General features: G+C 38.1%; 1 protein-coding gene across 2 annotated transcripts in view; it reads left to right on the forward strand.

Moving 5' to 3' along the window:
* FCHO2 (FCH and mu domain containing endocytic adaptor 2) overlaps positions 1 to 14,321 on the forward strand; it is a 109,645-nt gene extending 95,324 nt beyond the window's left edge. For both annotated transcript variants that reach the window (XM_026498809.4, XM_057307444.1), the window contains 4 exons: positions 7,077 to 7,276; positions 7,963 to 8,027; positions 11,426 to 11,590; positions 11,922 to 14,321. In XM_026498809.4, the coding sequence (XP_026354594.3) occupies positions 7,077 to 7,276; positions 7,963 to 8,027; positions 11,426 to 11,590; positions 11,922 to 11,944 (453 nt within the window). In that variant the 3' untranslated portion in view covers positions 11,945 to 14,321. The remainder of the gene's footprint in view (positions 1 to 7,076; positions 7,277 to 7,962; positions 8,028 to 11,425; positions 11,591 to 11,921) is intronic.
* The last annotated feature ends 9,013 nt before the right edge of the window (positions 14,322 to 23,334 follow it).

Raw genomic sequence — 23,334 nt, forward strand, 5'->3', positions numbered from 1 at the left:
AGTGGTTCTCAACTTTAAATAGACAGTTATAAATATAGGTTGTTATATGTAAGCCCCATGGTAACTACAAAGCAAAAACCTATAATAGATACACAAAAAATGAGAAAGGAATTTAAGCATACCACTAAATAAAGTCCTCAAACCACAAAGGAAGAGCACAAGAAACAGAGACAGTATACAGAAAACAGTTGACAACATGTCAGTAAGTACATACCTGTCAATATCTGTAAATGGACTAAATTCTCCAATCAGAAGACTGAGTGGATTAAAAATACTAAAACCATCTATATGCTGCCCAGAAGAGACTCACTGCCAGTATAAGGCCAGAGTTAAAGTAAAGGGATCAAAGAGATGTTCCATGCAAATAGAAACCAAAAGGAAGCTGGGGTAGGTTAATAGACGAAATGGACTCTAAAATAAGAGGAATTAAGAGACAAAGAAGGACATTATACAGTGATATATGATAGCACTAAGTATATAAAGCATATATTAACAGACCTAAAGGGAGAAATTGATAAGTATAATAGGGTAATTTAATACCCCACTTACATCATGTAGACAAGATATCAATAAGGAAACATTGTTCTTAAATGATGTGTTAGACCAGATGGACTTAAAAGCTATATACAGAACATTCCATCCAAAAGCCAGAATATAGATTTTTCTCAAGTGCACATGGAACATTCTCCAAGACCGATCATAGGTTAGGCCACAAAACAAGTGTTAATAAATTTTAAAAGACTGGAAATCTTATCAAGCATCTTTTCTGACCACAATGATATGTAACTAGAAATTAAAGGAAGACAACTAGAAAATTCACAAATATGTGGAGTTTAAACAGTATGCTGTGGGGGCACCTGGGTGGCTCAGTCGGTTAAGTGTCTGCCTTCAGCTCTGGTCATGATCCCAGGGTCCTATGATTGAGCCCTACGTTGGGCTCCCTGCTCAACACGGAGTCTGCTTGTCCCTCTCCCTCTGCCCCTCCCCCTGCTTGTGTGCGTTCTCTCCCTCTCTTTGTCAAATACGTAAATAAAATCTTTCAAAAAATTAAAAAAAAAATATGCTACAGAACCATTGGGTCAATGAATAAATCAAAAAAGAAATTAAAAATTCTCTTGACACAAAAGAAAATGGAAATACAACACAAAAATGTACTGAATGCAGCCCAAGCAGTTCTAAGGAAGTTCATATCAAATGCTTACCTGGGAAACAAGGAAAATCTCAAATAAAATAACTACTGATCAGAGAACTAGAAAATGAAGCCCAAAGTTAGTGAAATGATAGAAGTAACAGCAGAAATCAAATACAGATTAAAAATACAAAAGAAAAAACTGAGCTGGTTATTTTAAAAGATAAACAAAATTGATAAACTTTTAGTTAGACTCACCAAGAAAAAAGGAGAGCAGGCTCAAATAAATAAAAGCAGAAATAAAAGAGGAGACCTTACTACTGGTACCACAGAAATACAAAGAGTCATGAGAGACCACTGTGAACAATTTTATGCCAAAAAATTGCACAACCTAGAAGCAATAGATAAATCTTAGAAACATACAGCCTTGTAAGACTGAATCCTGATGAAGTAGAAAATCTCAATAGATCGGCTACTAGTAAAGAGACTGTATCAGTCATCAGAAACCTCCCAGCAACAAAAGTCCTGGACTCACTGGTGAATTCTACCAAACATACAAAGAAGAATTAATACTGATGCTTATCAAACTGTTCCAGAAAACAAGAGGAGGCAGTAGGTCCATTTTATGAGGCCAGCATTGAGGCCAGCACTGATACCAAAGCCAGACAAGGAAACCACAAGAAAAGAAAATTATAGGCCAGTATTGCTGATGAAAATAGTTGCAAAAATCTACAACTGTCAGCAAAGCAAATTCAGGAGTACCTTAAAAGGGTCATACACCACGATCAAGTGGGATTTATTCTGGAGATAACAAGGTTGATGGTTCAACTTTGACAAATCAACCAACATGGTACACTACTAACAAAATGAAGCATAAAAATACCTTCTCAGTAGATACAGGAAAACCATTTGACAAAATTTAACATCCATTTATGATAAAAACTCCAAAGAAACCAAGTATGGAGGAAACGTATCTCAACAGAATAAAGGCCATGTATGGCACACGCACAGTTAACTTCATACGCAATGGGGGAAAGGTGACAGCTTTTCCTCTAATTTCAGGAAAAAGAGAAGGATGCCTACTGTCAACAGTTTAATTCATCGTAGTATTTTAAGTCCTAGCCAGAGCAATTAGGCAAGAATAAGAAGTGAAATGCTTCCAAATTGGAAAAGAAGTAGTATAATTGTCACTACAGATGATGTGTTATGTAGAAAACCCTGAAGACTCCACAAAAAAACCTCTGAGAACTAATAAACAAATTCAGTAGAGTTGTAGGATACAAAATCCATATACAGAAATCTTTTGCATTTTTGTACAGCAATAATGAACTGTCAGGAAAAAAAAAACTATGAAAGGAATCCCATTACAGTTGCATCAAAAGAATAAAATTCCTAGTAATAAATTTAATCAAGGAGGTGAAAGACCTTTACACTGAAACCTGTAAGACAAGAAATTGAAGATGACACAAATAAATGGAAAGATATTCCGTGCTCATGGATTGGAAGAACTAATACTGTTACAATATCCATAATAGCCAAAGCTATCTAGAATTTCAGTGCAGTCCCTTAAATTCCAATGCCATTTTTTATAGAAATAGAACAGACAGTACTAAAATTTGTGTGGAACCATAAAAGACCCCCAATAGCTAAAGAAATCTTGAGAAAGAAAAAGCTGGAGATATCACACTCCCCGATTTCAAATGGTATTACAAAGCTGTGGTAGTCCAGACTGTAGGGCATGACCATAAAAACAAACCCATAGATCAGTGGAATCAAATAGAGTCCAGAAATAAATCAGTGAATACATATTCAATTAATTTGCAACAAAGGAGCCAAGAATATACAATGGGGAAAGGATAGCTCTGCAATATGTGTGTTGGGAAAATTGGGACAGCTACATGGTAAAGAATGAAACTGGGCCCCTGTCTTACACCGTACTCAAAAATAAACTCAAAATGGCCACATACTTGAATTTAAGGCCTGAAACCATAAAAGTCCTAGAAGAATAAAAAAAAGTGGCTAAGTTCCCTGACAGTGGTCTTGGCAATGATTTTTGGATCAGACTCCAGAAGTGAAGGCAACGAGCAAAAATAAACAAGTGGGACTACCTCAAATTAGAAAGCTTTTGCACAGCAAAGGAAATGATCAGAAAAAGAAAAGGCAACCTACTTAATGGGAGAACGTATTTGCAAATCCACCTAATAGCGATTAATATCCAAAAGAATTCATACAACTCAATAGCCAACAATCTGATTATAAAATGGGTAGAGGGTATGAATAGACAATTTTCCAAAGAAAACATATAGTAGGTACATGAAAAGATGCTCAACATCACTAGTCAGGGAAGTACGAATCAAACCACAATGCGATTTCACTTCATACGTGTTGGAATAGCTGTTATTAAAAAGAATTTACAAGTTTTGGAGAGGATATGAAGAAAAAGGAATCTCTGTGTACTGTTGGTAGGGATGGAAATTAGTGCAGCCACTATGGAAAACAGGATGGAGGTTCCTCAAAAAAAAAAAAAAAAGAACTATGTAATTTAGCAATTGGACTTCTAGATATCTGAAGAAAACAAAAGCACTAATTCACAAATTTATTTTCATGTCCATGTTTACTGTAGCATTATTAACAATAGCCTGGACATGGAAACAACCCAAGTGTCCATTGATAGATGAAAGCGTAAATAAGACGTAGTATATAGACAGTGGAATATTACTTGGCCGTATTAGAGAATGAAATCTTGCCATTTGTAACATCATGGATGGACCTTGAGGGCATTATGCTAAGTGAAGTAAGTCAGACCGACAAAGACAAATACTGTATAATCCCACTTACATATGGAACTTAAACAAAATGCCAGGCTCAGAGATCGGAGAACAGATTGTTGGTTGCCAAATAGAGGGTTCAGGGGGATAGGCAAAATGGGTGAAGTGATTCAGAAGTATAAACTTCCAGTAACGAAATAAGTCATGGGGATGGAAGATACAGTGTCCTAAGGTTAGTAAAACTTTGAAATATTGCATATTTCAAAGATGCTAAGAGAATAGATCTTAATCCTCATCATGAGAAAAAATAATTGTGATTATTTTGCAGTGTATACAAATATTAAATCTTTATGTTTTCCACCTGAGATTCATGGCAATATACCACAATAAAAATTCTTTTAAAAATCTGTTATACTGGGGCGCCTGGGTGGCGCAGTCGTTAAGCATCTGCCTTCAGCTCAGGGCGTGATCCCAGCGTTCTAGGATCGAGCCCCACATCGGGCTCCTCCACTGGGAGCCTGCTTCTTCCTCTCCCACTCGCCCTGCTTGTGTTCCCTCTCTCGCTGGCTGTCTCTCTCTGTCAACTAAATAAATAAATAAAATCTTTAAAAATTAATTAATTAAAATTAAAAAAAAAATCTGTTATACCATCCTTTCCTGTAGCCACAGTGAACACAACAATAAGAACGAATTAGGAAGAAACCTAACACAATCTCTTCTGAGTTGAATATCATTATAAAGGAATACTTCAGGTGTTCCTAAAATAACTTACAAATTTAATGTAATCCTGATCAGAAACCCAGTGTATATATTGGTGTTTGGGAACTTGACAGTCATTTTCAGGTTCTCTGGAAAAATAAAGCTTGAAATAGTTAAATGTCTTAAATGGTAATGTGGAGTCATGTTTGAGTTTTAATGGGAAAACTTTTTGTAAGGTGACAGTATTTACAGAAGTTTGGAACTGGCGGAATAGATGGCCAGATCAAAGGAGTAGTATGTCCAGAAATGGATCTAAGAATAAATGGAAAACTATTTATTTGACAAATAGCATTTCAAGGCAATGTGGAAATGATGAATTTTTCAGTAAATGATACTGGGGCATCAGGCTGGAGATTTGGGGAAAAACTCGCTGAATCCCTAACTCATAGCTTTAAACAAAATAAAATCTGCATGTTCAATAATAGTAACAGATGAACCACAAAGTTCCTAAACTAAATCATGGGTGAATATAAATCGATGGGTATATATGCAAGTGTGTGTATATATGTATATGTTTTACATATTTTGATCTTGAAATGTCAAGACCTAAGTGTAATACAAAACCCAGAAGCCATGGGATGAGGGAGTGAGATCTTTGACAACAAATAAATTAGTGTGTATAAACTCTTCTTGTTAAAACAAATTCTTAAACAGAATCCATATTTAATCTGAGGGATAAGTATTTGTAATATGTAAGATAGACCAAAGGCTTACTGTAAACCTTATAAATTAGTAAGTAAAAGATGATTAACTCAGCAGGTAGCTTACAGAAGATGCTCCATGTCAGTAGTAATTAGAGCAATGAGTATTAAGACCACAGTGAGATACCAGTTTTAGCCCATTAATTGACAAAAATGGGCAAGATTGCTCTATTGAGGGACGTGACCACTTGTTAGAAGGTGTACAAGTTAATCAAACTGATTAGAAAGCAGTTCTATTAGGTTGTTGAATTAGATTGCTGAATAGTTGAATTTTTAAAGAATTATTGAGAGAGAGAGAGAGAGTGCGCGCACATGCACGAGCAGGCGGGCAGAGGGAGAGAAAGAAAAAGTCTTAACCAGACTCTACCCTGAGCGCAGAGCCCAACACAGGGCTCCATCTCAAGACCCTGACATCGCAACCTGAGCCAAACCAAGAGTCTGACTGCGCCGGCCAGGCGCCCCTGAATAGTTGAACCTTTAATTCAGCAATTCCACCTCAAGAAATCAGTTCTTCAAATATCACACAAATGGGCAGAAAATGAAGGTAAGGTACAAAGGAGATTCACTTTATGGAAGCCACTTAAGTACACATCTACAGAAGAGACTTCATTCAGTGAGTCACTGCAGCCTTTAACAAGAACGTAATCCATGTGTGCATGTCTACCAACTGCGTAAGGATATGCACCACGGTGTTAACTGGGGAGTAAGAATGTCAAGGGATAAGATTCCTATTTCATATACTTATACACTATCTGAATTTTTTTTAAGATTGCATTTATTAGAGCTAGCACAAGCAGGACGGGGAGGGGTAGAGAGAGAGGGAGAAGCAGGCTTCCCGTTGAGCAGGGAGCCCGACACGGCACTTGATCCCAGGACCCTGAGATCATGACCTGAATCAAAGGCAGACACCTAACCAGCTGAGCCACCCAGGCATTGCCCCCCTTGTCCCCATACTATCTGAATTTTTAGTAGAGTAATTGTATTAAAATGGCTTGTGTTTCTAGGAAATAAATACTTTAAAAAGCACTGCCACTTAAGTGGGCTTAAAGTTTATTCCAAGTATTCGTTATATTAATTCAATAAATACTTTTCAGTGCTTGTTTACCAGGAATAGCATGAAAGATAGCCAGTATATGTAATAAATAGATAATAATGTATGTTATCAAGAAAAGGCAAAGTATGCAGAATAAGGAAGAATGAAAATGTAGTATTAGTGTAAACTTAGGGTGATTTAAAAGTTATTTGAGCAAGGAACTAAAGAAAGAATTGCACCATTTACTATGGGTCATGTGATGGAACTTAAACACAAAGTTGTAAGTATTCTAATTCTCGACTTGCAGTGTTGCATGATGTATTTAAGGAATCTTAGAATTCTGTGTTGGATATTGAGAGATACTCGAAAGTTATATGCATAAATAAGGATCACCTGATCTCATACTTCTGAACCTTCCACCTAAGCTTCTGAGTCAGATTTTTCTGCATTTGGAGCTACAGGAATATGTATTTTGCACGAGTATCATGGATATTTTGATGTACGTAGTCTTAGATCCACACTTGGAGAGGGACTCTTACTCCTTTGAGATGAGCCTGCTTTATTCTGCCTGGCAATATTTCGCTCATTACTTTTGATTCCAGACCTTTTGTGTTCATGTATACATGTCATTAGCATGACTTGTTTAGTTTGTGGACAAAAAACTTTTTTTCTCTCTCTCTTTAAAGGTATCATCAAATGGTATTCAGTCCACTCCTCTAAATCTTGCAACGTACTGGAAATGTAGTGCTGGCACCACAGATGTCAGAGTGGATTATAAGTACAACCCAGAAGCTATGGTGGCACCAAGCGTGCTTTCCAGCATACAGGTGGTGGTGCCCGTGGACGGAGGAGTCACGAGCATGCAGTCCCTCCCGCCCGCAGTGTGGTAAAGTGTAGATTCTGAGTTCCTGCTCAGTGTCTGCTGCAAGTCCCCACTTCTAGAACCTAAGCTCCCCGACTTATAAGTTTGAAAAGTTTTAGTGCATTTTACCATGGAAACCATGGTATGGATGAAAGATGCTGTTCATCCTATTAGTCAAATCACAGTAGCCTCAATTCAGAAGTGGATTTGCTGTCACCACCCAGACTTGAATGATGCGGTACAGCTTTACCCTTAGGCAAATTGCTCAGTCTCTGTAAACTTTCTTTTTCCTTAAAAAACTAAAGATAATTGTTTTGGAGGGTTAAATATAGCATCTAGCATATCCATAAGAACACTTGTCTTATTAGTTTAGTAACTCTCATCTCTTACTTCCTCTCTTGTTCCCTTTATAAATGAGATTCTAACACTCTGTTTGCTTCACTATTTAATAAAATTTCTTCTTCAGCAATTAAGGTACAGAACCACCTATACATTTTCCTTTTTACGACCAGATGAATTTTGTAATTTAGTAAATTTCCATTAATTAAGATGCAGCATTATATCATAAACCCATCTTTACCAGGTAATACTAAAAGTAAATTTAGCCCTATAGTTGTTCTGGTGAAATATTTAAAATACATTTATTTATTGACTGCCCATTTATAAGGCACTATACTAGACACTTGATCTGAAGATATTTGTTCTTGTAGGAATGCAGAACAAATGAAAGCCTTTTGGAAACTGTCTGGTATTTCAGAAAAATCAGAAAATGGAGGTACGTGTGTATATGCTTTTTCTGCTTGTACTGCAGTGCCCCTGAAAATGGATTTTTTAAGGCATTTTTATGGAAAGCTTTCTCTTGGATTTTCATGCCTGCAGTTCTAGAATTGACCACTAGGTGGAAGTTAATACCTTAAATGAGGGTGGACCAGTTGAGATTCAGAACCCATTTTTTCCCCTCTAGATTGAATATGCTTTCTCTGTAATAAAAAGCATTTGTTTTGCTGTAACTTTATAAAAACTGTGTAAATGCATACGCTCACGTGGTAGCATTTACTTTATTAGGTATTTTCAAGTAGAACTTTCTGTCCTGCTGGGTAACCTGATAACCAACTGAAACTCTTTTAACACGCCCGTTAGCTCGTTCTGTTATTGGGTCCTTCTGGCCTCCCAGAAATCACACAGAAGCTTCCAGCCTTTACAGATTCCCTTTCTTTGCCTTCCCACCTTCCTAAGACAACTTTTCCTAGCCATATCACCTTAGAAGAGCCAACCATCAACAGCTTTTATTTCTCTGCTTATTATTTTAAGGGGAAACAAGTTAATTGCTTACTCCCAGCAAGTCTCCATCTGTTTATGTTCAAAATGCAGAGGAAAAATCTCTGTTAGCTGGTCACCCTAGTGTCTCCCCTAAATCAATTTAGAATATAATTTCCAGGACCATCAAGTCTTTAATTATTCTCATTTTCTCTTAAAGTTACGAGAATTCCGCTCTCTTTTGAATGCCTAATTAACCTTCAATAACTTTTCCTATTTAGGTTTTGTTGTTGTTGTCGTTTTTTTGTTGTTTTGTTTTTAGCTTTTCCAGTTTTGCTTAAGCTTTTTTCTCTTTGAACATTTTAAGCATAATGTGATCAAAACATAAATCATATCAGGAGTTTTTCTCATATATTTCTGTATCAAGGACCAGCAATATATCTGTAGTGGCTATTTATTTATACATGCCATGCTGAATCAGACTTTTACTAGACAAACAGCTATTTGGGGAAATAATCAAGATGTTCTGCAGTTCCTTTGTTGCTGTTTCATACTTGAAGTTTGCCTATTTTCAGGTTCCAGTGGTGCTGACTTTTACTCAAGCTGTAGGACTTCTGGGGAGACAAATTTGAAATTCCTAGTTAAAACTAGAAGTAAACCAGAAATCCTATTTGAATTGAGGGCTTACAACCAGGTAGCAGGGAAGAGAGGACATGTATTTTTCCCTGTTTAATGAAACTGTACTATTTTAAGTGCTAATAAGGGAAATTGTTCTTTCAGAAATAAGATACAGATTTTCTAGCCAGATATTTTAATAGTTTGCCTCTGCCGTTCAGGTATCATTGTGTGTGAAGAAATGGAAAAATCTTTTAAATGTGGTTCTGATTTGGTTAGCCTTTAAAAAGAAATATCCAAATTAGAATACCGTAAAATAGAAATATGTTTTTATTCTGGCTCTATGCCCAGAAGAGGGACAGGAAATAATTCTCAAGTTTAAGGACTGCTGAGGTGGCTGCTCTTGGCCTGTGCTAGAACTTTCACAGAATTGAATTGCCTATCAGGAGAATTGTAACAGTGTAGGGAAGGTTTGGACATGGTTAAGAACTAGGCAGCAGTTCATCCCCCAGCTGATCTGTGCTATCAGGCGCAATCCTGCAGGCTGGATCAGGGTTATGGTATCTTAATCCAGATTTTCCCTCTGTGATGTTCAGCTTCTGTGCAGGGAATCCTAGAATGTCACTCCTGCTACCTAGCAATTCCATCTGTTTTCCTTGACCAGAAACCTGAGCATGCTCTTAGATTCCCCCTCCTTTTCCCTCTTTGTGACTCCCAACTCTGAAATATCTTTCAAATGCATTTATTTCTCTCCTTTCCCTTAGCCTAGTTTAGGTCCCCTGTTTAATCAACTGTCACATAGGAGTCCTACACTGTTTAAAGACTTTTAAGTTTATTTTAAGAATTTATTTATTTGACAGAGAGAGTGTACACAAGTGGGGAAGGAGCAGAAGCAGAGGCTGACTGAGGGAGCAGCACACTCCCTGCTGAGCAGGGCGCCTGATGTGGGACCCAATCCCAGGACCCTGAGATCATGACCTGAGCCAAAGGCAGTTGCTTAACCAACAGCATCACCGAGGCGCCCGTTTTATTGACTTTTAGTTGGTTTCCCTACCTTGCATCTTGTACCTCTCTCCCCGTTTGAGATACTAATCTGAACTGTTTTTGTCTTATCTTTAGCGGCTCCCTATGATTATTTCTTATCATGAACTGTAAAGATACTTGGAACTTGTTCCTTCCTACCACTCGAGTCTTATCTTCTGCCACTCTTGCATCCTTTCTCCAGCTCTTCTGTGATGGATGCAGTTCCCTTAAAGGCATTGTGCTCTCAGGTCTCCTATCTCTGTACCTGTAGTTACCTCTGCCTGCAATTCACATTGTCATCTTCACCAACATTTTACGGGCTTTTGTGCCCATAGCTCTTGAGAGCTCTTTTATAGCATTTATCATATTCATCATAATTATTTGGTGTACATTTTCTGGCATACGACTAGACTGCAGTATGTTGAATAAATGGTTATATTGAGAAGAAACCATCTCACAACTACCTGGTTGACCTTTGACCAATGCAGGGGTGAGGAGTGCCGAACCCTCTGCACCCTGCCCACCCTGGTGGCACTGTATAGTCAAAAATCCACATAAAACTTTGACTCCCCCCCAAATTCTATTAGTAATAGTCTACTGTTGACCAGAAACTCTGCTGGTAACCGGCACACGTACTGCTCTATGTATTACATACTATGTTGTCACAATAAAGTAAGCTAAATAAAAGAAAATGTTAAGAAAATCGGAAGAGAAAAATACATTTACAGTACTGTACTGATGGAGACAAAAAGTCCACGTTTAAGTAGACCCACATAGTTCAAACCCACGTTTAAAGGTCAGCTGTATTTCGTGTGATAGACCAGTTAAATTTTAAGAAACAGAGTAGAAAATAATAATGTTGATACAGCTCTCCCAATCTTAGCTGTCTTTCCTTCTTTACCTCTCCCACCCCCAAAATATGGTAGTTGGCTGTCATTTCCTTTTGACTTTATGCCTACTCGTACTCCTCCTAGGGTTTCCCTCCGAACTGCCCTCGTGGATTTCCTTTTTCTCTTTTGACTTACTTCAGCATGTGTCTGTAGCACATTGAATCTCAGCAGGAATCTACCAGGGTGTTTACTATTAAGTCAGAGAGAAGCAGGGATTAAATTAATTCAGATTCATTGAATAAAGTCTGCTTTGGAAGCAGGACAGTGGTTTGTTTACTGTATACATTTTATGAATTGGCATAGGACATAGTTCATCTTAATTCATTTGGGTTTTTTCTGTGTCAATTTTATGTTGCCCTCTTTAAGTTCTTTATTCTTTGCCTTGTAGGTTCTGGGTCCCTCAGAGCAAAGTTTGATCTTTCAGAAGGACCTAGTAAACCCACCACCCTTGCAGTGCAATTCCTCAGCGAGGGAAATACCCTCTCAGGAGTAGACGTTGAACTTGTAGGCACTGGCTATAGGCTTTCCTTAGTAAAGAAGCGGTTTGCCACTGGTAAGTTGGGAGATTTTAAGTTTTTAATGTACATGGGAAACATTTATATTTGAACAGTAAGTTTCTAAGCAACTGTTTAATAAACTGTCAGGCAGTTTATAATCTAAAGTCACGGAAACTTTCTTCTTTGACCTCTGTACAAAGTGCCAGGTAGAGACACACCTGGTAGAGAGTAATCATGGTCCGTACAGCCGGACACCTGTGATCTGATTCTGGTGTATTGTAAACTGCAGTTGGGAACGGAGTTTGTGCATCTGTACCCACAGGGAAAATGTCCTCCTTTGAGTTCATTTGAAAGTGTAATTGCAGGGGTCTGCTTGGTGTTTTTCAGGACGATACCTGGCAGATTGTTGACGGATCTGGGAAACTGGTTGGCTCAAGAGAGAAGTACAGGCCTGCCATCCTGTGTTGTCTGTTCTTTCCAACACTATTTTAGCTACTTACACGTATTTGAGAACTGATTACAAACATTAAATTGCACTTTTGAAGTGAGTCATCAAAAGCAATAGCACTGAAATGATTTTCAACACTGTAAATGATCAACTGCCATATTCCGGAAGCACATTTGTTGAGATTCTCAGTAAAAGGAAGTTTTCCTCGGCTGAAATTTTACATTATCTTCAGTGTCTATGTTGAGTTATAGTGTATTATTAGGCCTAAAATTTCAGGAGAGCAAGCACAAAATAATTCAGCTTTCCATAAATTTTTAGAGTCAGCGATAGCTTTGAAATTTCCTAAGTTTGATATTGAATCGGAGACATACAGAGTGTGAATTCTAAGTTTTGGATAATGTTACTTTAGAATACTCAATCAAATTGAGTTATGTGCCATAAAGTAATCAGACCAGAGTCCAAGGTGTACGCAAAAAATGTATAATTTGATTTTCATATAAAAATTAATAAAGTGTAAATGGTGTTTTGTATGATTTTTTAAATTCTCAAGTGCAATGTGTCTTAAAATAAGCTTGCAAAAGACAGCAGAGAAATTTACTTCTGCAGTTTGTTAACTTTATAGAATTTGTGATTGTTTTTAAGAATTAATGCTGTAGATTTAATTTATTTTTATATGGATTACATAATGTGTGCCTTTTAAAACAATAACAAAAGCCAGAAATGTGCCTCTATCCAGTTTGTGTTCATTAACGTGCCTCACTTTTTTCCCCCCTCACAGTCTGGATCTTCTCTTCTGTCTTAGGGTGATCAAGCATTTTACAAGATAATTGCCATTTCTGTAAATACCTTTGGCCTCAGTTGGGAAGGGAATTCAGAGTAACTAAAGGATAATTTGTACTTAAAAATCCTGGCTCCCTTCTTTTGGGATACACTGTAGTGACCAGAAAGAGAACTACACCTACCGGAGTATGTTTACAGGGGGAAGAGTTACCTTCAGTTATCCACCTAAGTATGTAAATCATAAAACAAATATTGAAAAACTGATTAATGGTTGATTGGTAACTGCTGCTTTCTCAGTTTGGCACTTCCCTTCATTCTGTCATTGGAAATTTATATACATTTACTGAATGTTTTTGAGCATGAATTTTGAACACATTTAAGAAACATTAGTTATGGCATTGGAGAAGTACTGCCAGTTGTTTTCATTTCACCGATTGGAAAAATTACCAATTTCTATGTTATTACTTAACTGCCACGTGGTAGAAATGGGGAGATTATTTGAAGTGATGGATTAGGTTAAGCATTTCTTGAACTACTAATATGAAATAGTAAAAAACCTAACTTTATAGCAAATCCTGATTAATTGAAGGACTTAAAATATTTTGGACATTTTCAGAATTTACAAGTGGGAATTTTCTTTATAAGGTTAAATGCCAGTGTCCTGCATTTTACGTAGAAGTGGTAAATTGTGTTGTATATGATAATTTATATAAAACCACTAATTATTCTGTTAAGCTTTACAGAACATAAAACCCCTACTAGACATTTATGTAACGACTTGCTCTACTAAATACAGCAGAAAATCTACTTATTAGCAATACATATAACACAATATGTGCTTTTTAAATATATTCAGTGTTAGCCCAGTTCTAAATTTAGATTTGACTAAAGCAACACATTAAGACAATTTGCTGAAATGTTCATCTTTACTAAACAGTGAGCGAAATGAGAATTGCTAACTCTTATATTGTGTTCTTTTAAATGCCAATTACAGTCCCTTACTGGAATCTTAAATGTAACTGCTTTGTAATCGGGCTGCTTTTAATGGGCAGTTAATACTTTATTATTGGACTTAAGACACCATTACACTCACCATGTTTGTTTTTAAATCAAGTATTACCTGAAAATGTACAAATTAGTGAAATGGTTAAACTTCTGCACTTTCTTAATTACCACAGTCTTCATACCTACATTTGTATTAGGCGCAGGTTACAATTTTGAAGCCATATGAGTTTATATTGATTTTGTTTTTCATTTAAAAATCCACTAATGGTGTAAAAAAAAGAGAGAGACCAGTAGATTTTCAGTGGGAAATGTATTTAGCAAGCTGGTTCTTGCTTATGTATAGTGATAAACTTTGTAGCTGCCTCTTTAACCAAGAATTTGTAAACAGAACTCTAACAAATGTGAGTTTTTAAGAAATGTTATTTACTACTTTGAGTTGTAATTAGAACAATGCAATCTATCTTACACAATTTTGTAAATATTTTTGATTTTTTCATAAAATGTAAATTTTACATAAAAGTTGTGCCCTTAATAAACATGTAATATATAATTTATCTGTTGGTTTATGTGTCTTTGTACCCCTACTGGTAGGACAAGGCAAGCTAGGTAAGGGGTAATTGGTTTTGAACTTAGTATCGCCATTTAGGCATACAGATTGATCTGTTGATTTTAATTGGTTATATCAGAAAACTTCATTTGCAGTATATCCCCAAAATATAGAAATTGTTTAATAAGACATTTTTAAATATATTTAAATACATTTTCTAATGTATAGTTTCTAAATATATTTAAATTGATGTTAAGTTTTAGCAAAGATTTTCCTCCTGACGAGTTGCTTAGGAACACAGTCTTGACACAAATTTTAAAACCATACTCTTCATATGTTGCTGGTATTGGTCAGAACAAGTGATTTCTTGGCCTTTTCCTTATGGTTGCAGCGTGGCTGCCACAGGTCCAGAGTGTATATTTACATCGGAAGCTGGGAGAAGGGGCCGTGCCTGGTGTACCTGTCCTTTCTGTCAGGAGAATAAAAGCTTTTCCAGAAGCCTCCACCACGTTTGTGCTTATATCCTGTTGTCTAGTATTGTGTGAGGGAGGCAGAGTAAGCAAGTAGCCTTCATAATGAAAATAGGCAAATGAGAAAGGGCTGGACCAGTAGGTCAGCCACAGACTTCCTAACTGGTACAGGGGTATTTCCTTACAGCTTATTGCCAATTGAAGCATTTATCCCAGTCAACTTAAAATTAAGATAAACTCAGCAATGCAGGGTAAACTTGAAAATCTTCTGTTTTTATCTTTAGGAAGAATCTATCAGTATTACATTTGTATGAGTAATTTGAAACCAAAGCACACCAGTATCTGGTGAACATAGATGCCAAAATCCTCAACAAAATATTAGCAAACCACATTCAACAATCCACTAAAACGATCAGTCAAGCAGGATTTATTCCACGGATGCAAGGATGGTTTAACATACACAAAATCAATATGGTATGCTATATTAACAAAATGAAAACTAAAAATCATAATCATTTCAAAAGATGCAGAAAGCATCTGACAAAATTCAACATCCATTCATGATAGAAACCCCCAACAAAGTAGGCAGAGAGGAAATACACGTCACTATAATAAAGGCCATATATAGCAAACCCATTGTTCAGTGGGTGAAATGCTGAAAGCTTTTCCTCTAAGATCCTGGATAAGATAAGGATGTCCAGTCTCACTAGGGTACTGGAAGTCTACCCACTGCAGTTGGAAAAGGAAATGAAAGGCATCCAAATTGGTAAGGAAGAAGTAAAACTCAGTTGCAGATGATAGGATACTGAATGTAGGAAACCCTAAATATTCCACCAAAAAACTACTAGAACTAAAAAATTCAAGAAGGTTGTAGGATACAAAAATAAATCCGTTGCATTTCTATACACTAATGGCAAAATAGAGAAATTTAAAAAAACCAAGTCCCATTTACATCAAACAGTATAAAATACCTAGGAATAAATTTAACCACTGAGGTCAAAGACCTATACTCTGAAAACTAAGACACTGATGAAACCAATAAAAGACAACACAAATGGAAAGATACACGATGCTCATGAATTGGAAGAATATTGTTAAAAATGTCCAACCCAAAGCAATCTACAGAGTCAATGCAATCACTGTCAAAATAGCACTAGTAGTTTTCCACATACTAGAACAAACAAAAAAAACTCTAAAGTTTGGTGGGGTTTTTTTGGGGTTTTTTGTTTTTTTAAGTAATCTCTACACCCAATGTGGGGCTCGAACTCACAACCCTGAGATCTAGAGTCGCTCTATCGACTGAGCCAGCCAGGTGCCCCATAAAAAAACTCAAATTCTTAGGGAAGTACAAAAGACCCCCAACAGCCCAAGCAGTCTTGAGAAAGGAGAACAAAGCTGGAGGTATCAACATCCCAGTTTTCAAGTACACTACAAAGCTGTAGTAATCAAAACAGTGTGGTATTGGCACAACAACAAAGAGATCAATGAAATAGAAATCAAGAACCCAGAAATAAATCCTTGGTTATATGGTCAATTCTTCTACAGCAAAGGAGGCAAAAATACACAGTGGGGTGGTGTTGGGAAAACTGGACAGCTACATGGAAAAGAATGAAACTGGACCACTTTCTCATACCATACAGGAAAAACTCAAAATAGATTAAGGGCCTCAATTCATAAAACTCCTTAAAGAAAACATAGTAATCGCTTGGACATCACCTGTAGCCATTTATTTCTGGATAGGTTTCCCCAGGCAAGAGAAACAAAAGCAAAAATAAGCAATAGGCACTACATCAAAATAAAAAGTTTTTGCACAGCAAAGGACATCATCAACAAAACAAAGGCCACTGAGAGAAGATATTTACAAATGATACATCCAATAAGGAGTTAACATCCAGAATATATAAAGAACTTACCCAATTCAACACCAAAAAAAAAAAAAAAAAAAAAAAAAAAAAACTGATTGAAAAGTGGGCAGAGAACCTGAAGAGACATTTTTCCAAAGAAGACATACAAATGGCCAACGGACACATGAAAAGGCACTCAACATCTCTCCTCATCAGGGAAATGCAAATCAAAACCACAAGGAGCTACCACCTCTGACCTGTCAGAATGGCTAGAATTAAAAACACAAGACCAAATGTTAGCAAGAATGTAGAGGAAAGGGAACCCCATTCACCATGGGTGGGAACGCAAACTGGCATAGCCATTGTGGGTAGCAGTATGGAGATTCCTCAAAAAAAAAAAACAAAACCTAGAAATAGATGCACTTCAATCCAGTAATTCCACTTCTAGATATTTAGCTGAGGAAAATGAAAACATTGATTTCGAAAGACACAGGCACCCCTGTGTTTGTGGCAGCATTATTTACAATAGCCAAGATATGGAAGCAGCTCAAGGGTCCGTGGATAGATGAATGGATAATGATGTGTGTATACATACAACGGACTATTACTCAGTTATAAAAAAAAATTAGATCTTGTTATTTGAAACAACAAGGATGGACCTGGAGGGTATTATGCGAAGTTATTATGCTAAGTGAAGTAAGTCAGGGACAAAGACAAATAGTGTATGATTCCACTTGTATTTGGAATCTAAAAAACAAAAATAACGAACTAAGAACCAGAGACAGATTCCCAACTACAGAGACCAAACGTGGTTACCAGAGGGGATGTGGGTAGAAGGATGGCTGAAATAGGTAAAGGGCGTTGAGAGGTGGAAACTTCCACTTATAAAATAAGTAAGCCACAGAGACGAAAGCTACTGTATAGGAAATGTACCCAGCATTGTAATAGTGTACAGTGAGTGCACACAGTGCGGGGAGCACTGAGTATAGAATTCTCTAATCACTATGTTATACAGATGAAACTAGTAGAATAGCAACTATACTTCAATATAAAAATTTTAGATGTGAATGCAAAGCCAAAAAAAAAAAAAAAAAACCAGGGAAAAATATTGGCATACTGAGAATCATATATATAAATTAAATTAAATGTTTACAAATACAAGTATATGAGTAAGAAATTTTAATTGATGCTATAAAAAAAGTACTGTAAGTGAATGATGAAAGTTTACCCCTTTTACCGGTTGCATAAATGATTTAACTACAACGATTCCATAAAGGGAATGTCAAGTTAAATACCTTGAAACCAGAAGAGTTTCTATCTACGAACAATTTCAAAAATAAACTCATCGATGTAGCAAAATAATGAGATTTGTTGGTAGAAGTAAAAAGCCTCACGAGCCTGGTAGCAGCTGGTAGCCTGAACAGAATTCTAGTTCAACTTTAAATTTACCAAAAAAATAATTCTAACATAAATTTAAGTATTAATCCTAAGAGGCATAGGATATAGGATACAAGCTTCTTTGGCAAGTATTAATGGACTAAAAGCAAACAGCAATTAAGAAAGCATTCAAGCTCAATAATATACTTAATTCCAATAGTAAAATGAACTAACTTAGTACTGGATCAATTCATCGAAGTAATATTGCTTATGAGTAACAAGGGTTACTTCTCACATACGCTTATATCAGAACGCGTGATCGCTGAGTTAATTAAAAAAAGTTAATTATTTAAATCGATTGTTAACTGGGCGCAGGTATGCACTTACGGGAATGTGGAAAGGTAATAGGAACTGGGCAAGCACAAACTGCACCTGTTCACCAAAAACATCACCTCTGGCATTTTTAGTATTCGAGGCACTACTGTGGCGGAGGTAACGGTGGTGGGATCCTGACTGTGGAAAGGAGGCAGAATTATTTCTTCTCTAAATAGGGACTTGTGTGATTGGCCACTGGAGGGTTTCACGGTCTCTTATTTTTCATCAGAGAAACTAACAACATAAGTTGGCATGACCTTGGTGAATAAAACAAGTGACTAGAATCCAGACAAACTAGTCAAAATATTGTATCATCTACTGAGCCAAAAACTTGATCAACAGGGCATGTCATGTAGGTCTCACAGCGCCATCCTATCTTAGAGTTCACATTGACAAGAGGGTTTCTGACTTTGATGTTGGGTCACATCCCAATGAGGTCACGGCTACGAATGGTTCATTTGTTCAGTGGTAGAAGCCCCACATGATCGGAGCTCAGACCCAAGTAATCCAGGTTGGTTTTCATCTCCTACTTCTCCCAGTACGGAAGGACCAAAGAAATCAGACCTCCTTTACAAAAGCACTTTCAAACTAACAGAAGGTATCTTAATCTCATTAATTTATACCAGCCCTGCTCAAGAACAGAGTTTGTTGGGGTGACAGAGCCAGTAACTGCATAAAACCTAACCCTTTATAGCCAGAGGTTCGACTCCTCTCCTTAACAAGGTGTTTCATTAACCTTCTTAATCCCCCTTCTACGCACCATGGTATTCCTTACGCTAACTGAATGGGAAGTACGAGGCTATGCACAACTCCATACGGGACCAGACATCATTAAACCTCAGGCCCTGCTCCATCCTATGATCGAGACCATCACACTCTTTGTTCAAGACCCATCACACCCATCATCATCATTAGTATCTTTGCTATTGCACCAATCTCGGCCCTCACTTTGGCCCTAATATGAATTCCATTGTCCATACCATACCCATCAATCAACATAAACCTGGGTCTACCATTTATATGAGCCGTATCAAGCCTAGCCATGTGTTCTATTCTCTGGGTAGGCTGAACCTCAAATTCAAAATATGTATTTTGTAGTGGGGAGAAGCCCCAGCAGAACTGAAGCTGCTTCTTTGAATTTGCAGTTGACCAGGTTACTCACCACAGTGCTTGGCCAAAAGAGGGCTCAAGCTCTTTTGAGATTGACAGTCTACTGCTTGCTCAGCCATCTTCCCTATGTTCATAAACCGCTGACTATCCTCAACAGACCGTAAAGATATTGCCACTTTACACCTGGTTTTGGTGCTGGAGCTGCAATAGTAGGCACTGCTACTTTCAACCCAAACCAAACTAGGTCAACCTGGATCTTTACCAGGAGACGATCAAATCTGCCGTGTGTGGAGTTGTAACTGCCTGTGCATCTGTAGTCATTCTTTCCTAGTCAGGCCTATTCTAATTGGAGGGATCAAAAACGGGCTAGTTCTACCAGTACCTGGGGCACCCAATTTTGCATTCCTCTGAATAACTAAACCTGTGGGGTCTTCCTTCATTTCTACTGCTACTTGCTTCATGAATAGTTGAGGCACAGGTAGGAAGAGGCTGAGCAGTGTATCCATCCCTACTGGCTGTCTAGCTCATGTGGGAGCTTCTGCGGACCTGTTTTCCCTCTTACATTTAGCAGGGGGATACTCGATTCCAGGTGCTATTAACTTTTTTACCCCAGCTGTTACTAATAAACCTCAGCTAGTTCTCAGTACCACACACCACTATTTGTCGGACGCGTCCTCATCACTGCCCTCCTAGCAGTACTGTCCGTGAAGGTTCTAGCAGCCGTGGTTATTAACAGCACCATCTAAATACCACCTTCTTTGATCCTGCAAGGAGGCCGCAATCCATTTATTCTGATGCTTTGGCCATATGAAAGTTTGTACCTTCTTTTTACCTGGCTTTGGGGTAATTCCATATATCATGTATTATTTAGGAAAAAAACCCAATCTTCTGGGCATATAGGAAGAGTCTGAGCCATAGTACCTCTGAGCTCCCTAGGCTTTATCATTCACGACCTGCCGCACACAGTCCGAGGAGGAATAGATTTAAACCACGCTCCTGTGCCAACGTCAGCTACTCTGCTGCCATCCCCACAGGAGAAGTATCTCGTTGACGCGCAGCCCTCCCTGGAGGCAATATTACCTGATCACCAGCCATATTACGAGACTTAAGTTTTATTTTCTTATCTATGGTAGGGGGTCTAACAGATTGTCTTAGCTAATTCTCCCTTTGGCATCGCCCTTCATGGCAGGTACTGCGTGGTGGCCCATTTCACTCTGTCTTGTCAGTAGGAGCAGTACTCACTGCTATCAGGAGGTCCAGATGCGTGTACTCAGGATACACCTTCATCCTGGGCAAAAGCTTCTCATTCAAGTGTGTTTGTAGACATTAACGGAACTCTCTTTCCACAAGAGTTTCTTGGCCTTTCAGGGACACCACGACTGCACTTTGTCCGGATGCATTTACACCAAGAAACACCGTCTCTTCAGTAGGTTCGTTAACAGCAGCACAGGAAGAGTTGTTCCAATTTGAGAAGCACTTGCACGTCAACAAGATGGATCAATGGAATTAAAAACTACTGATCTAGAATGATTGCATGGTTGTACTCCATGTCATACCTTCGACAAACCTACTTCTGTAAATTTCAAATAAGGAACTGAACCTTCTCACACTGGTTTCAAGCCAACCTCATCATCACTAGGTCTTTCTCAATAAGTGAGGTATTGTATAAATTACATAACTTTGTCAAAGTTAAATTATAGAGTCAAACCCCTATGTCTTCCTGGCATATCCATTCCAAGTAGATTTCCAAGAAGCAACATCTGTTAGAGAAGGACTATTACATTTTCATGACCATATGCTAAAAATTGTTTCCCTAATTAGCTCTTTAGTCCTTTACATCATTTTATTATTAACTAAACTCATGTAAGTACAACAGATACATAAAGTACAGTTTAACTATTCAGTCTACCATTCTAATTTTAATTGTTCTACCCTCATTGCAAATTTTTTTTTTAAAGATTTTATTTATTTGAGAGAGACAGCCAGCGAGAGAGGGAACACAAGCAGGGGGAGTGGGAGAGGAAGAAGCAGGCTCCCTCAGGGGGCTCGATCCCAGGACTCTGGGATCACGCCCTGAGCCGAAGGCAGACGCTTAACGACTGAGCCACCCAGGCGCCCCCGCAAATTCTTTCTATAACAAAATTGATAATCCTTTCCCGACTCTAAAAACTATAGGTCACCAATGATCGTGAAGCTATGAATGTGTAGACGACAAAGATCTAAGTGTCGACGGCTAGCAAAGTCCCGCAACGGAGCTAAAGCCCGGAGAACTGCAGCCAGCACAAGCGAGCCATCAAGCAGTCCCACCTAGAGACATAACAATCTGGATCCTCATTTTGTCCGAAGATGTCCTGTAGTCATGAGCTATTCCCTCCTGAGGGCTAAAGACAAATGCCACTCCAGGGGATGTGAATCAAACAACCCTACTGTCTACATGACCACACATAGACTATGGACAATGTTCAGAAATTTGTGGTTCAAATTATGGCTTCTTGCTTAATCTCCTTGAATTAGTTTCACGAAAATATTGCAAAAAACGATCTGTGTCTATGTTATAAAATCATTAAGAAATTAAATAGCATTAAACCTTCCAAGCTCAAGACAGAGTTTCACCTTGTCCTGAATGGTATGCCACAACTAGATGAGCCAACATGATTACTATACTTCAGTAATTACAGTACTATTCATTATATTTCAATTAAAAATTTCAGCACATTCTTATTCTTTAACTCAGAGCTAAAAACAAAACATTAAAACATTGTACACCTTGAGAAACAAAATGAACAAAGATTTATTCACCTCTTTCACGACCTCAACATATTACCTATTATTATTCTAATTATTCTACCTCCAAGTATTTTATTGCCCATACTTAACCAGCTTGTCAACTACTAAATTTCTATCCAACAATGAGTTCAACTTACATCAAAACAAATCACAGCCATTGAAAATTATAAATGATAGGCCCGATACCCAATACATCACCTATTTTATTTATTGGCCAACGCATCTACTAGGCCTTCTACCACATTCCTTTACACCTGCTACACAGCTCTCAATCAGTCTAGGGATGGCCATTCCCCTACAAACAGGGACAAGGATTATTGGTTTCCTCCACAAAACAAAAGCATTGTAGCCCATTTCCTGCCCAAAGGGACACCCATCCCACATATTCCTCCATTAGTGATTATCAGAACCATTACCCTTTATTTACACAGCAGCCTTAGCCATAGAACCGGAGCCAACATGGCCGCTGGCCCCCTACAGATTCACTTAATTGGAAAACCAACTTCAGCCTTAGTAAGCATTAGTTCTACTATGGCTTTTACGATTACTATTTCGATCTTACTATTGAATTCCCAAAAGCTTGAATTGCCACTTGCGTGTTTACGTGACTAGTAAGTCCTTACTTACAGGATCATACATGATGACCCACCAAACTCATGCACACCATCTAGTAAGTCCCAGGCCCCAACCGCTCAGCGGAGCCGTGCACGTCCAAGAACGCTCCTTTGGAAGGGGTCAGGGCTTTTTCCCCAGAGGCAGAGCTGCTTTGCTGCTGCCTGCCACCAACCCCCTTTCAAAGGTCTTGACCCTGTTCCCAGTCGCCCCCCCCTTTCCCAGGGGACCTCACTTTCTCCTCTCCCTTGGGAACGGGCCAGCTCAGCTGGCAGAAGTTTGCTCTCCCCGGGCGGGGGCTCCCTCTAGGCTTCTGGCCGACCTCCCGCTGCCTCCTCTTACCTCCTTGCTTAGGCGTATCCCCTCCCTCGGTCCGCCTTCCCAAGTCTCCCGGCTTGTCCCGAAATCCTCCTTCTTCGAAGTCAGAGAAACGCTGGGGGCTGTT

Source organism: Ursus arctos, unplaced genomic scaffold (assembly GCF_023065955.2).
Source record: "Ursus arctos isolate Adak ecotype North America unplaced genomic scaffold, UrsArc2.0 scaffold_5, whole genome shotgun sequence".
NCBI classification, from domain to species: Eukaryota; Metazoa; Chordata; class Mammalia; order Carnivora; family Ursidae; genus Ursus; species Ursus arctos.